Source organism: Ostrea edulis, chromosome 7 (genome assembly GCF_947568905.1).
Source record: "Ostrea edulis chromosome 7, xbOstEdul1.1, whole genome shotgun sequence".
NCBI lineage: Eukaryota > Metazoa > Mollusca > Bivalvia > Ostreida > Ostreidae > Ostrea > Ostrea edulis.
The window spans coordinates 87,026,090-87,042,852 of NC_079170.1; the positions used below are offsets into that span (position 1 = coordinate 87,026,090).

Below are 16,763 nucleotides of genomic sequence, written 5' to 3' on the forward strand. Positions count from 1 at the left end.
TACAGACTTGTGCGAATTACGCATCACAAAGTATATTTAATGAATACTACACTATATAGACTATATAATACATCGCTATAGACGGATAGATTTGGATAGCCTATATTATTATAGTTGGAAAAAATATATACTTGACGTACCTTATTGCAAATTTTGGATGCTTTCAGCGAGAGGCGGAATGTCCGATTGTTTGGTGGTGACACTAGCATCGTTGTCATTCACGTTTGTGTAAAGGATAGGTCAATTTGAAATCTGTCTTCCCGATTAATTACTATCAAAACATGCTTCGTACTGTCCAATAAACACCCCGACACAGGCAGACCAACCCGACACCATGCGACACAGGTAAACAGCAATGGCTGACTATTGTCCCGATTTCTGATTGGCCAGTTCAGAAATGACGCGGGATTTCCAATTCTGGTCACGAGATTTCACGATTATCCCGCTTTCAAACTCGTTTTCAATCATGAAATCGGAAATTTTGGTCGGAAAAAATTTCAAATCGGGATTTTAGGGTAATTTTGCTTTCCCGATCGGGAAAGCGGGACCGGAGGGTAAAATCGGGAAGATCCCGCCTAAATCGGGAAAGTTGGCATGTATGTAGGTACTTAGTGATATGAATATAAATTTATGAATAATTCATGTTTCAGAGACCGGGGCAATAGTTTATCAAACAGATGGTTTGTGTGTTTCAGGATACCATTCATGTATTTCAATTGCATAGAAATGTCACGTGAATAGTTTGCCTTGTTGTGTTTCAGGGACTGGGATGATCCTCGTTTGTTTACATTGACCGCCCTGAGGAGGAGGGGATTCCCCCCAGAAGCCATTAACCTCTTCTGTGCCAAGGTACTTGTAATGTAGTTTTCTTGATTACACGAGTACTGATGTCTTTAAGTGTCAAAATGTGAGGAATAGGTATGTAAATGGAGAGACAAAATGTTGCAATACTTAAGTGTCAATATTGACAATTTAAATGAATGATCACAATACCGGCACAGTCTTACAAGATACACCTATGATTCTGCATGTTAAACAGACTTCAAGAATTCTACATGTTAAATAAACAGCCATGAACATGGCTATCTCTCATCACAGACATACATGTAGGTCAGAGACAGTTTCGTACAATTACTGCAATTATTTTCTTATTATCTACATGTTATTTGCGGCAACCCTATGATGATAAACTTTTATAGATCTTGCTTACATATAATTCAATCTTGATTTTGATTGGCTGTTACAGGTAGGCGTTACCATGGCACAGACTGTCATCGATCCCTCCATGTTGGAATCCTGTGTCAGGGATGTGCTCAATGTCACTGCTCCAAGGTCAGTCAACTACGGGTGCAAAGCAGCTTTATCAGTTTTGTGCATTAAAGAGTCATCTAGGGGTGTAAACAGAGGCATTACATCACTATATCAGTCCTGTGGTAGAGGCAGTACATCATTATTTCAATCATGTGTCAGAGGCAGTACATCACTATATCAGTCCTGTGTTAAAGGCAGTACATCACTATATCAATCATGTGTCAGAGGTGTGTTCAATGTTACTTTCTACATCAGTAACCTTGGGGTGTAACAATGTCACTGTACATCAGTAACCTTGGGGTGTAACAATGTCACTTTGTACATCAGTAACCTTGGGGTGTAACAATGTCACTGTACATCAGTAACCTTGGGGTGTAACAATGTTGCTTTGTACATCAGTAACCTTGGGGTGTAACAATGTCACTTTGTACATCAGTAACCTTGGGCTGTAACATTGTCACTTTGTACATCAGTAACCTTGGGGTGTAACAATGCCACTTTCTACATAAGTAACCTTGGGGTGTAACAATGTCACTTTCTACATCACTACTGTAGATTCTTAAATATACACAAGCAATTTATTTTCGCGAGAAGCATCACTCAAAATAAAATGACTCGCTTTTGAATTTATATTGATGAAATACATCTAAAAACTTTTGATAAAGAGATCACTCACGAAGTCACATTCTCGCGATTTGATCTCTTCGAGTCATTTTGCATTAAGTACTTGTGTAAAATAAGAAATGTACAGTCACTTTGTATAGGAGTACTTTTTCGTACTGTGCTGACTACTCGAGAATTTTTAACCGTATTCTGTGATATCCTGTTTGTAAAGTTCAATATGGTTGTGAAATGTTTTGTGATATCTTTTTCTCTTGTACAACTAAAAAAATTCTTGTAATCTTTCACTGAATTAATTATTGAAGCTTTATGTCAAACATCATGTTGAAGGTTTTCGTGATATAATGCTCTGCACAAAGACGTTATCGTGTGATGTTTTTCTTAATGGTAAAAACTCCATCGACTGTCCACTTGTCATTTGTGTTGCTGCTATTTACAGAGCAATGGCTGTCCTTGACCCTCTGAAAGTGACAATCACAAACTTCCCACCAGACCAACCCGTGTCTCTGACCGTCCCTAACTTCCCCGCCGACGAGAAGCGTGGATCTCATAGCATCAGCTTCAAACCGGTGCTTTACATAGAGAAATCAGACTTCAGAGAGGTATATTAGATTAATATTATAAAGTTTTGTCTCGGGGATAATGATGAGTTAGACCAGTTTTTTATTCCAGGGTGTCAAGTTCCTATTTATTCCTATATTTTCCTATAAAATTCAAGGTTCTTATATTGAGTTAGACCAGTTTTTTATTCCAGGGTGTTAAGTTCCTATTTATTCATTTTCCTATAAAATTCAAGGTTCTTATATTGAGTTAGACCAGTTTTTTATTCCAGGGTGTTAAGTTCCTATTTATTCATTTTCCTATAAAATTCAAGGTTCTTATATCTTCCCTATAAGTCATTAAAATCCCTATAAAGCCCTATATATCCAAAACAAAAGACAGTCCTATTTTTGAAAATGATAAAAAAAAAGAAGATAAAACCCCCCAAAATCCAGGACCTGATGCCTGATTGATATGTACAGTAATTGGATTGTTATGAAAAGAATAACTATGATGATTGTATACAAGAACTGAATGGAAAACTGTCCACATCTGTCTATTGGATGGAAAACTGTCCACATCTGTCTATTGGATGGAAAACTGTATACATCTGTCTATTGGATGGAAAACTGTCCACATCTGTCTATTGGATGGAAAACTGTCCACATCTGTCTATTGGATGGAAAACTGTCCACATCTGTCTATTGGATGGAAAACTGTCCACATCTGTCTATTGGATGGAAAACTGTCCACATCTGAAAGGATTTTGTCTTTGTTTATGTTTGATGTTATTTCTTCCCCAGTAAGATACTATGCTTACTAGATTTTTATGCAGAAACAATAAACTTTTATACAAATTCTTTAATAAAAACTCAATTTATTCCTATAAATCTGCTGTAAAAATCCCTATATTTGCCCTATAAACTGCAAATAAAAATTCCTATAATCCTATATTTTTTAGACCAAAAGTGGCTTGACACCTTGTTATTCTGTTGAAATGTTTATTGCACAAACTATTTTTATGTAGAGTGCTGACAAGAATTACAAGAGATTTGCAGAGAACCAGCCAGTGGGCTTACGGCACGCAGGTTTCATCCTCACTGTGGAAAAGGTCATTAAGGTAATGAAACGAGATGATGATTGAATAATGACATGGGAAATTCTGCAGAAGCATGTTGTAGGCAGACATTGTTTTTTGTTTGTGTTTATTTTGAAAGAACATAAGGAGCAATCTAAATCAATAGATAAGTTTTGAGTTTTGTGTTCCCTAATTTCAGGACAGCAGTGGAAACGTCATTGAAGTGATGGCGACCTGTAAGAAAACGAGCGAAAAGGAAAAACCCAAGGGCTTCATCCACTGGGTGTCAGATCCTAAAGTCTGCGAAGTCCGACTCTACGAAAGATTGTGAGTACCATAAAAAACAAAAATAGTCTCTGAAGTCAAGCTCTACAAAAGATCGTGAGTAATAGATCAAACAAAATATATAGTCTGAACTCTGGCTCTACGAAAGATCGTGAGTTATAAATCAAACAAAATATATAGTCTGAACTCTGGCTCTACGAAAGATCATGAGTAATATATAAAACATAAAAAGTCTGTGAATTCCGGCGGTACGATAGATTGTGAGTATCATTTCAAACAAAAAAAGTCTGAAGTCTGGCTCTACGAAAGATTGCGATTACAACTTAAAACGAGAATAATAGAATCCTTCATTAGTACGAGTGTGGGATAGGGAAATCCCACCGAGGGGACAAGATTCGCAGTCTAGGACGAAGCTGTGCCGAGTCCTAGATGGCAAATCTTGTTCCAGAGGTGGGATTTCCCTATCCCACACAAGTAAATAATGAAGGATTATTTTTCTCACATTTTACCTACAGTTTAGTGCGTAGATTTATGAGCTATGAGAAAATTTTAAATTATGAAAATCCTCATTTGAACTTCAATGCAAAAACTAATTAGATAGGCAGAAAGATCATACCCGAAAATGGTTTACACTGTAAGTGTAAACTAAAAAACCCAAGGTTGTCCATCAGAAAGTATACTACATTAAAATTTAAAGAAAACAATGCAAAATATTTTACTTCACCGTGTAACGTAAATATTCACCGTGTAACGTAAATCATAGAAAATATATGACGTCACAATCAAAAGACGTCACAACAGTGTGAGACAGAGAAATCTCACATGGCTGTCTCGCATGGGTAAAGTCGATCTCACACTGGTGATAATGTGAGAAATGTCTGTATAGTCTGGCTCTATGAATGGTTGTGAGTAATATGAAAAAAAAAACACAAAAATTCTGAAGTCACCCTGTGAGTAATATATAAAAACAATAAGTCTGCAAATTCATGCTGTATGCAAGATTGTGAGTCATAGACCAAACTAAGATAGTCTGTGAAGTGAGGAAAACATCAGATAGTAATCCAAGGGGGCAATTAGTTCTCCTGACCAACAGTAACTGACAAATGTAGACAGGTATACATTGACTGTGACTGACAGGAGTAGATGAGTCTATTGATAGTGACTGACAGGAGTAGGTGAGTCTACTGACAGGAGTAGGTAAGTCTATTGACAGTGACTGACAGGAGTAGGTGAGTCTATTGATAGTGACTGACAGGAGTAGGTGAGTCTATTGATAGTGACTGACAGGAGTAGGTGGGTCTATTGACAGTGACTGACAGGAGTAGGTAAGTTTATTGACAGTGACTGACAGGAATAGGTGAGTTTACTGACAGTGATTGATAGGAGTAGGTAAGTTTATTGACAGTGACTGACAGGAGTAGGTAAGTTTATTGACAGTGACTGACAAGAGTAGGTGAGTTTACTGACAGTGATTGATAGGAGTAGGTAGGTTTATTGACAGTGACTGACAGGAGTAGATGGGTCTATTGATAGTGACTGACAGGAGTAGGTGAGTCTATTGATAGTGACTGACAGGAGTAGGTGGGTCTATTGACAGTGACTGACAGGAGTAGGTAAGTCTATTGACAGTGACTGACAGGAGTAGGTGAGTCTATTGATAGTGACTGACAGGAGTAGGTGGGTCTATTGACAGTGACTGACAGGAGTAGGTAAGTTTATTGACAGTGACTGACAGGAGTAGGTGAGTTTACTGACAGTGATTGATAGGAGTAGGTAAGTTTATTGACAGTGACTGACAGGAGTAGGTAAGTTTATTGACAGTGACTGACAGGAGTAGATGGGTCTATTGATAGTGACTGACAGGAGTAGGTGAGTTTACTGACAGTGACTGATAGGAGTAGGTAAGTTTATTGACAGTGACTGACAGGAGTAGATGGGTCTATTGATAGTGACTGACAGGAGTAGGTGAGTTTACTGACAGTGACTGATAGGAGTAGGTAAGTTTATTGACACTGACTGACAAGAGTAGGTGAGTCTACTGACAGGAGTAGGTGAGTCTATTGATAGTGACTGGCAGGAGTAGGTAAGTTTATTGACAGTGACTGACAGGAGTAGGTGAGTTTACTGACAGTGACTGATAGGAGTAGGTAAGTTTATTGACAGTGACTGACAAGAGTAGGTGAGTCTACTGACAGGAGTAGGTGGGTCTATTAACAGTGACTGACAGGAGTAGGTGAGTCTATTGACAGTGACTGACAGGAGTAGGTGAGTCTACTGACAGGAGTAGATGGGGCTATTAACAGTGACTGACAGGAGTAGGTGGGTCTATTGACAGTGACTGACAGGAGTAGGTAAGTTTATTGACAGTGACTGACAGGAGTAGGTAAGTCTATTGATAGTGACTGACAGGAGTAGATGGGTCTATTGACAGTGACTGACAGGAGTAGGTGAGTCTATTGACAGTGACTGACAGGAGTAGGTGAGTCTACTGACAGGAGTAGATGGGGCTATTAACAGTGACTGACAGGAGTAGGTGGGTCTATTGACAGTGACTGACAGGAGTAGGTGGGTCTATTGACAGTGACTGACAGGAGTACGTGAGTCTATTGACAGTGACTGACAGGAGTAGGTGGGTCTATTGATAGTGACTGACAGGAGTAGGTGGGTCTATTGACAGTGACTGACAAGAGTAGGTGGGTCTATTAATAGTGACTGACAGGAGTAGGTGAGTCTATTGATAGTGACTGACAGGAGTAGGTGGGTCTATTGACAGGATTGATCAGAGTAAGTGAGTGTTTTGACAAAATATAAACATCAAGATAGGCAGGTATGCAACAATCAGGGAGAGAAGTTTTGGTTTGTCTATCAGTGATAAGTAATAAAGCAATGGCTGTATTGATTCAAATATAATGAATTTTATTCATATGACAAGAAATAAATCAATTACGTAGGCAGTATTGTATGTACAGTATTGTATGTACAGTGTTGTATGTACAGTGTTGTATGTACAGTATTGTATGTACAGTATTGTGTGTACAGTGTTGTGTGTACAGTGTTGTATGTACAGTATTGTGTGTACAGTATTGTGTGTACAGTGTTGTATGTACAGTATTGTATGTACAGTGTTGTATGTACAGTGTTGTATGTACAGTGTTGTGTGTACAGTGTTGTATGTACAGTGTTGTATGTACAGTATTGTATGTACAGTGTTGTATGTACAGTATTGTATGTACAGTATTGTATGTACAGTATTGTATGTACAGTGTTGTATGTACAGTGTTGTATGTACAGTGTTGTGTGTACAGTGTTGTGTGTACAGTGTTGTATGTACAGTGTTGTATTGTATGTACAGTATTGTATGTACAGTGTTGTATGTACAGTGTTGTGTGTACAGTGTTGTGTGTACAGTGTTGTATGTACAGTATTGTGTGTACAGTATTGTATGTACAGTATTGTGTGTACAGTGTTGTATGTACAGTGTTGTATGTACAGTGTTGTGTGTACAGTGTTGTGTGTACAGTATTGTGTGTACAGTGTTGTATGTACAGTATTGTGTGTACAGTGTTGTATGTACAGTGTTGTGTGTACAGTGTTGTATGTACAGTGTTGTGTGTACAGTGTTGTGTGTACAGTATTGTATGTACAGTGTTGTGTGTACAGTGTTGTGTGTACAGTGTTGTGTGTACAGTGTTGTGTGTACAGTGTTGTGTGTACAGTGTTGTGTGTACAGTGTTGTGTGTACAGTGTTGTGTGTACAGTGTTGTGTGTACAGTGTTGTATGTACAGTGTTGTGTGTACAGTGTTGTGTGTACAGTGTTGTGTGTACAGTGTTGTGTGTACAGTGTTGTGTGTACAGTGTTGTGATAATGAAGTTGTAACGTCTGTATTCTTGGAACAACTGTCTAATTTTAGCAATGATTTTAATTAATTCTAATTTGATATCTGGTCATGATACATGTTTTTCTATTCATTTTGATATTTTGCAGATTTTTCCACAAAAGCCCTGAAGATCCTTCGGAGGTTCCCGGTGGATTTTTATCGGATGTAAACCCGGTAGGTACACTATGGAGACATCAGTAGTTATCAAATTATTTACCACATGTGCATATTTCACTGAAAATTCCAAATACTGAGACACCATCATAGTACACCATTCAGTGCTACACTGATGTGTCGTCCCGAGTGACTAGGAAATCCTCACATTCAGTGCTACACTGATGTGTCGTCCCGAGTGACTGGGAAATCCTCACATTCAGTGCTACACTGATGTGTCGTCCCGAGTGACTGGGAAATCCTCACATTCAGTGCTACACTGATGTGTCGTCCCGAGTGACTGGGAAATCCTCACATTCAGTGCTACACTGATGTGTCGTCCCGAGTGACTGGGAAATCCTCACATTCAGTGCTACACTGATGTGTCGTCCCGAGTGACTGGGAAATCCTCACATTCAGTGCTACACTGATGTGTCGTCCCGAGTGACTGGGACCCGAGTGACTGGGAAATCCTCGCATTCAGTGCTACAACGATGTGTCGTCCCGAGTGACTGGGAAATCCTCGCATTCAGTGCTACAACGATGTGTCGTCCCGAGTGACTGGGAAAACCTCACATTCAGTGCTACACTGATGTGTCATCCTGACTGACTGGAAAATCCTCACTTTGTGACAGTTGTCTTCTGTCTTATGTAACAGGAATCCTTGAAGATAATCCCCCAGGCTTACGTGGACTCCACCATTAAAGACGCTAAAGTCCGTGACCAGTTCCAGTTCGAGAGGTTAGGATTCTTCACCGTAGACAGAGACTCCAACCCCACCAAGGTAAATATAACTCCAGATTTACTGATAAGACAGGGACTCCAACCCCACCAAGGTAAATATAACTCCAGATTTACAGATAAGACAAGGACTCCAGTCCCACCAAGGTAAATATAACTCCAGATTTACTGATAAGACAGGGACTCCAACCCTACCAAGGTAAATATAACTCCAGATTTACTGATAAGACAGGGACTCCAACCCTACCAAGGTAAAAATAACTCCAGATTTACAGATAAGACTAGGTTTCCAGTCCCACCCAGGTAAAAATAACTCAAGATTTACAGATAAGACAAGGTCTCCAGTCCCACCAAGGTAAAAAATAACTCCAGATTTACTATGACAGGTTGAACTAATTAATTTTTATGCCCCCCTTCAAAGAAGAGGGGCAATTTATTACTTTGCACCTGTCGGTCAGTAGGTATCGGTAGGTCGGTAGACCACATGTTGTCTGCTCAATATCTTGAGAACCATTCACTTGATCGTAATGATATTTCATATGTGGGTTGGTTATGAGTAAAAGATGACCCCTGACTTTTTTGCAGGTCAATAGATCCATTCACTTGATCGTAATGACATTTCATATGTGGGTTGGTTATGAGTAGAAGAGAACCCCTATCTTTTTTCAGGTCAAAAGATCAAGGGTCAATCCACTCTGGACATAGAAAGATACTGTCCGCTCAATATCTTGAGAATCTTTTCCTTGACAGATACTAAACTTGGTACACTGATTGTGAGGCGTAGATTCCCCTTATAGATTTTGAGGTCACATAGTCAAAGGTCAAGGGTCAAACTGGACATAGTAATATACTGACCGCTCAATAGCTAGAGAACCCTTTGGCTTTACAAGCATCATGCTAGGTACACTGGTACATCTTTTGGGGAAGATTACCCCTATTGATTTTGAGGTCAAAGGTCAAGGGTCAAACTGGACATAGGAAGATACTATCATCTCAATATCTTGAAAACCCTTTGCTCCACAGACATCAAACTTGGTACACTAGTACATCTTAAGAAGTAGATGACCCCTACTGATTTGCAGGTCATGTGGTCAAAGGTCAAGGGTTAAACTGGACAGGGTGATATATTATCTTCTATATGTTTGGATGTTATTGCTTGATTAACATCAGCATAAGGAGTAGATGACTCCTATTGATTTTTAGGTCACATGGTCAATCCACTCTTGACATAGGAAAGTACCATCTGCTCAATATTTTGAATTGATGATACATGTACCTCAATGAAATGATGCATGTGTATAACCCTTTTCAATTTTGCACCATGGGGGGCATATGTGTTTTACAAACATCTCTTGTTGACATTATTTCATGTCTTGCTGATGATAGCCATATTTTTAAAGATTATGGTTACTATACCTTGTTAAAGTATATGTGTAATGTTTGAATGTTGTATTGTACTTTTTACGGTCAGCTTTGTTTCACCTCTCTGGTTCTATCACAGACATCCATCAAATATTTCTAAATCTGTGTGTATTATGATGCAGTGATTTGTTAACTGTACATATAAACTCACTAATAGGGTGATAATGTACACGTATATTTATCTAATTTGCAATTTTTTCCAGGTGATATTCAACAGGACTGTTACTCTGAAAGAGGATCCTGGAAAGAATTAGAGACTATTATACGCACGTACAGAGGCTGACAATGAGAATTAGAGACAGTAATACGCACGTACAGAGGCTGACAATGAGATTTAATGAGGGGACTCCACACATTCTATTTTTATTGACAATTACATTCAGATAATGTCCTAGAGCTGTATATTCAAGTGAGGAATAAATATCACTGAGGGGATGAAAAAGAATTGTTTATTTCAAACTTGTTGTGAAGTACTGTGAAGAGAGGTATGTCTTTCACACTTCGGTTTTTAAGAACAGCGAGATGATATGTACATGTAGTTTCATTATTTACAACTACAGAAAATAAGTTCATGGGATTTACAAGATCCGAAATAAACTGAAAGATGGACATTAACCAATCAGTGTAGTAGACTGTGATCTACAGGGGAGTGAAATGTAAGATCCCTTCTCTCATTATCAACTTCATTTCATCACTCTGGTACACTTGTTCTTTTTACACCCCCGTAATCAGAGATCTGAGGGCATCTAGTTTTTAGTCTGTCTGTCTGTTTGCAAAAAACCTTGGGCATACCTTGAGAATGGGTGTGATAGGGCTTTCATATTTCACTTGTGTATTCCTTGTGATAAGACCTTTTTTTTTTTTTTACCGAAATTGTCGACTCCATGATCTTGGAGTATAGCCATTTTGTTTGGTTTTACTAACATGTTCTGAAAGACCTGGGTTGATTCTGATGGATTGTTTTTCGAACTTTTCCCCTGTATATTTCATTTAGACAGATCTGTCTGATACATAAAAGGGTTGACATCCACTGAAGAAGAAGGAATGCAAACAAACAAATCCTGTGGAAGAAACAGGTCCAATAAAGTGGGCGAGTTGACCCTGGTTTGTAATTGTTTAAGAAACTCGGCAAGTCTTGTGTCTCCTGGAAATTTAAACAAGAGTCTCATGGGTCACATCTCTCAACTGAGTCATCTTGGCCACAGGCAATTATATCGCTTGGGTTTGTATTTACTATTAAAGAGTAAAGGTATTATATATTTCTAAATATAGGGTACCTAAGTACGCTGACGTAAAACCAATAAAACAAATGATATAGAATTCTACTCTGTATTCTAATATATCCATACACAATCAATCTACATTACTACCAAAGTTCATCCCGAAATTCCGTATTCTTCCCAAGATATGCTGATATAAATTTGGAAAAATGCGTATTATTTTTTTGTCGAATTTTAGCGGGCCCCTGGCACTACGAGGGCTGTTCGATAAATAATGTGTATTGTACGATGTCTCAAAAGCATTCGACTCAAATATTGAAATGAACATTACATTCCTTGAAAGTATTCTCCGCGGTTTGAAATACATAATTTCGATCTCTGAATCCATTTCGGAAATGCGTCACGGTACACTGATTTAGGTAGACCTCTGAGGCACTGACTGATAGCTGAACCAAGGGTTTGTCGGGACTTGTAACGAAAACCAGATGAGAACTTTTTTAAGTATTGGAGAAGGAGACATTATTTATAAAAACTATTTTGATAATAAAAACAAGACACTGGATGGTGTGAACTCAGGATCTGCGGTTCAGTAACCTGATACCTTTACCCACAGGGGTAAGCCCGTTTTGTGCCCAAACTCTGTGATACCAAAAAACACAGGGGATAAGCCCGTTTTGGACCCGAACTCTGATATTATAAATATATTTAAGCCCGTTTTGGACCCGAACTTTGCGATACCATAAATATATTTGAGCCTGTTTTGGGCCCGAACTCTGTGATACCATAAATATATTTAAGACCGTTTTGGGTCCGAACTTTGTGACACTATAAATACATTTATGGTATCACAGAATTCGGGCACAAAACGGGCTTAGCCCCTGTGTCTTCATCCACAGAGTTACGTAGATATACCTACAAATAGATCGATACAAGTAATCTCACAAAACATCTGAATCACCATCGTGTGACGTCATGAATCTTAGAAGCAAGGGTAATGTTCATTTCAATAAGAACGACAGAAGAAAGGAATGGGCTCCTGAGACGGACCAATGATAACCACGAATAAAACAAGACATTCTATAATTCAGGGCGAGTCTAAGACTCGTTGATATTAAATAATGCCTTCTACATAGAGATCCTCAGCGCTCTCTTCTCTTGAATCAGATCGATCAAAGGTTCCCATCGCTTCCTTCTCTTGTCAAATCAAAATCTTCAATGCATTCGCTTTCGCTTTTTCCTTTCTCGAATGGTTTTGAATGCATAAAAGTATTCATCTTCATCTCCTACATAAAAATCTTCATCGGTTTCATCTGCAGATACAGGTAGATTCCTGTACCAACATTCATCGTGAATGGCTTCGGCTACATAGAGGTATTCATCTTGGCTTCCCCTTCTTGCATCAGAGTCGCCAGTGGTTTCGTCTTCATGGATATTTTCATGCTCGCTTTCTTTGGCATCAAAATCGCCATTGGTTTCGTCTACATTGAGATATTCATCTTCGCTTTCTCCTCTTGAATCAAAATCGCAAATGGTGTCGTCTGCATAGAGATATTCATCTTCGCTTTCTCCTCGTGACTGATATTCTTCATACACGTCTGCTGCACCCAATACATGTAACGGAACATTTTCTTCACATTCAGGCTCCGCTTTCCCGTCATCATCACTGTCTGAGTGATCTGAACACGATGATTCTATAAAAGAACATCAGATTTACAGTATACAGAAAGTGTCAGCATTAACAGTGCTGCTTGAAATTCAGAGAGAGAGAGTTCTATTTTTAAAACATCAAGTTCACGTCAGCGTTTGGCGTTCACTCCGACGATTTATTTTTTATGTATCCCTTGTTTGATATGAATCTTTTGAATAGAGGCACGTTTTGAATTTTAATTTATCATCGCCAAACTTGTAAGGTAAATTGTATTTTTACGGGGTTCATCCTTTATAGTTAATTTCTACATCAAGACAATCATAATCAAAACATAAATAAAACGAAAGTAGCGTTACAATCAATACTTATTCTACGTAATATAGATACCTATTCCGATTTCTCTCAGGTCAATATGCATAAATAACATGTCTCTGTAGGTCAATATGTATAAATAACATGTCTCTGTAAGTCAATATGTATAAATAACATGTCAATCTGTATAAATAACATGTCTCTGTGGGTCAATATGTATAAATAGCATGTCTCTGTGGGTCAATATATGTATAAATAACATGTCTCTGTGGGTCAATATGTGTAAATAACATGTCTCTGTGGGTCAATATATATAAATAACATGTCTCTGTGGGTCAATATGTATAAATAACATGTTTCTGTAGGTCAATATGTATAAATAACATGTCTCTGTGGGTCAATATGTGTAAATAACATGTCTCTGTGGGTCAATATATATAAATAACATGTCTCTGTGGGTCAATATGTATAAATAACATGTTTCTGTAGGTCAATATGTATAAATAACATGTCTCTGTGGGTCAATATGTATAAATAACATGTCTCTGTAGGTCAATATGTATAAATAACATCTCTCTGTGGGTCAATATGTATAAATAACATGTCTCTGGTGATCAAGATGGCTGTACATGTAGAAGTCAATATGTTTATAGGTAGATTACAGATGTTGCACATCTTAGGTCACCTGAGTAAACTCATGACAATTAGACTGAGTCCGTCAACTTGCGTCGTCCATCGTGCGTTAACAATTGAGAAGTTTTAACTTCTTGATAACTACCATTCCAATTTTTCCCAAATTTGGTATGGTGCATCTTTGGGACTAGAGGGACTGCTAAAAATTGACCAGTTTTCAAAAATCATCTTCTCTACAACCACATATGTGTAAGAAAAACTAAATGAATAGTGATGTAGAACAGGAAGGCCTCTACGAAAATTGTAAATTTCACGATCCTTAGGATCAAACTTGGTATATAGTGTTGATGTGTAAAACATAACACCCTCTTTAGTTTTATTGATACTAAATGAATATTTAGAAAGAATAGGTAGTCTTTACCAAAATGTAAATCTAATGATCCCAGGGGTGGGGGTTTGGTGCCAGGATGGTCAGTTATTAAATGTGTGAAAAATAGAACTGTTTTAACTTCTTGATAATTATTCCAATTCCTTTCAAAAGTATGAAGCATCTTTGGGACAAGGAAGACATGAATCGTAAATTTCAGGACTCTTACACCCCCAGGGCTTTAGGGATGGGGCAAAAATTTACTATAATGGTCTATTCCAAAGATGACCAAGGTCACAAGGACAAAAATCTTGGTACCAGTAGAAAGATTTTGTCACAAGAAATGCTCATGTGCAATATGGAAGCTCTAATATTTACCATTTAGAAGTTATGACCAATGTCATTTTTTTAAAAGTAGGTAAAATGCATATGTCAAGGTCAAAAGATTTAGTACCCATGAAAAGGCCTTGTCACAAGGAATACTCATGCGAAATATCAAAGCTCTAGCACTTACTGTTCAAAAGTCATTAGCAAAGTTAAAGTTTCAGAAAGAATGATGGAATTACAAAATGACAGACAGGACAGAAACAATATGCTACCCGATATTCGATTTCGGGGGCATAAAAAACACTATATACCAAGTTTGGCCCAAACCTGGGATCAGAAACACTACCCCAGGGATCATGAAATTTACAATTTTAGTAGAGGCCTTCCCGATCTACATCACTATTCATTTATTTTTTCTTACACATGTGCATAGCATAGTATAGACGATTTGTGAAAATGGGTTAATTTCTGACAGTTTTTATTCAGCTCCTAACGCCCCAGGGGTGCAGGAGTCCTGAAATTTACAAATTAATTCCACCTTGTATCAAAGATGTTTCTTGCCAAATCTTAAAAGAATGGGAATGATAGTCATTAAAAAGAAGTTAAAATTGTTCAATTGTTAACCCACGACGACGGACGCAGACCAATTGCAATAAGTCACCTGAGTTTACTCAGATGATCTAAGTCATGAATCCTCTTTAAAATCCTCTTTGTAAATTTGAACAGGAGGAAAACAGACATGCTCATAACCTATCACCCTATACAACTCCAAGTTAAATGCAGCACAAAACATTTGGATTATCAATTGTTCTTTACCATGCGGTATTAAATGAGTGAATCTTAGTATCTAGAAAGAAAAATAATAGCAAGTAATAAACATTTAGTTACAATTACCCGTCATTGTATAGCCCTTCCTCTTGATGTATCTCTATACCGACACGGTGTTGGATTTCCATGATCCGACCCAAAGAAGGAGTCTTACATTATCGTAGCCCAAACTCCACGGATCTTTTATCCCTTGTTGTTCCGTGAGCAGTAGTGAGAGGAAGTTACCGTTCTTATCTATCATCTGTACTGAGTGACCGTTGGTATTAATGCTCGTTCAGATGGTGCTCCCCTGTAAGAGAAACGATGATGTCCAGCACGGTCTGTCGCCACTACAGTGCCATGGAGGATACCAGGAATGTCGGACACTATGACATCACCATTCCGATTCTCCGTGATGTAATTAAGTCGACTGTACAGTTCCTGACCTGCGTTGGTGTGTTGGATGGTTTGGACTTTTTGTCCTAAGCTGTCGTACTGGATTATCTTGCCCTTTTTATCGTTCCACATCCCTACCAGCAGATCTTCAGTCAAGAGGGAGCAGTCAATGCAGCGAGGTGTCCATGTTCCTGCTTCCGGCATCAGCGGAATTTTCGGTTTTTTGTATGGGAAATGTACCGAATTCCTTGTTTCCTGTGTGCTTGGTTTAAGTTTACGAATATGATTCCTGTCTATATTTTTTTCATTTTTTTTTTCACATATATCAGTCTTTAATTCCAAAATACATTACTATTTCGGGGTAAAGTCTCCGCAGAGACCCCCTTATAATCTTTACCTAGGGTGCCAGGGGCCCCTTGGATTAGATGTATATAGGCATACATATACATATATATAAATTTCTACATATAAATTTCTACATATAGAAAACACAAACATATATGCATACATACAAACACACACACATATAATATACTGTTATATAACAAAATTTATTAACATGTTATGGCAAAAAAGGTTCATTATTTTTACGGAAAAACCAACAACACAACAATACAATTATGTACATAAAGAACCTGAAACTGCCATATGCGGGGTTAACAATTCAAAAGTTCATATCACAACCCCCATGGCAGCACTATAGGAGGACAGGACCCCTCCTCATAGTGGGAACTTTTTGCAAAATACCAATATATAAAAGGTTTATTACAAAATTTTATTTGATATAGAAATATAGTTGTTTGTAATCAATTCAAATTGTTCAAAATAAACTCACATTGAAGCATAGTTAAAATGTGCATAGACAGATATTTGTCAGAGGTTTCATATTATAAAAAGTCATACCTGCAAAGGTGTATAAATTACAATTTGTCTTTAATTGCTTTCATAACTTTAGCATATTTTTTATCCTGAATTTTTGTGTACACTTCTGTATAAAAATTCAATTTACTTTTTATGTGATTA

At 37.9% G+C, this 16,763-nt stretch overlaps 1 protein-coding gene across 1 annotated transcript in view; it reads left to right on the forward strand.

Moving 5' to 3' along the window:
- LOC125653397 (glutamine--tRNA ligase-like) overlaps positions 1-10,472 on the forward strand; it is a 29,637-nt gene extending 19,165 nt beyond the window's left edge. Inside the window, exons 15-22 of the mRNA XM_048882837.2 lie at positions 762-849; positions 1,247-1,332; positions 2,372-2,534; positions 3,500-3,592; positions 3,750-3,877; positions 7,822-7,888; positions 8,526-8,651; positions 10,234-10,472. Of these exons, the coding sequence (XP_048738794.2) occupies positions 762-849; positions 1,247-1,332; positions 2,372-2,534; positions 3,500-3,592; positions 3,750-3,877; positions 7,822-7,888; positions 8,526-8,651; positions 10,234-10,284 (802 nt within the window). The 3' untranslated portion in view covers positions 10,285-10,472. The remainder of the gene's footprint in view (positions 1-761; positions 850-1,246; positions 1,333-2,371; positions 2,535-3,499; positions 3,593-3,749; positions 3,878-7,821; positions 7,889-8,525; positions 8,652-10,233) is intronic.
- The last annotated feature ends 6,291 nt before the right edge of the window (positions 10,473-16,763 follow it).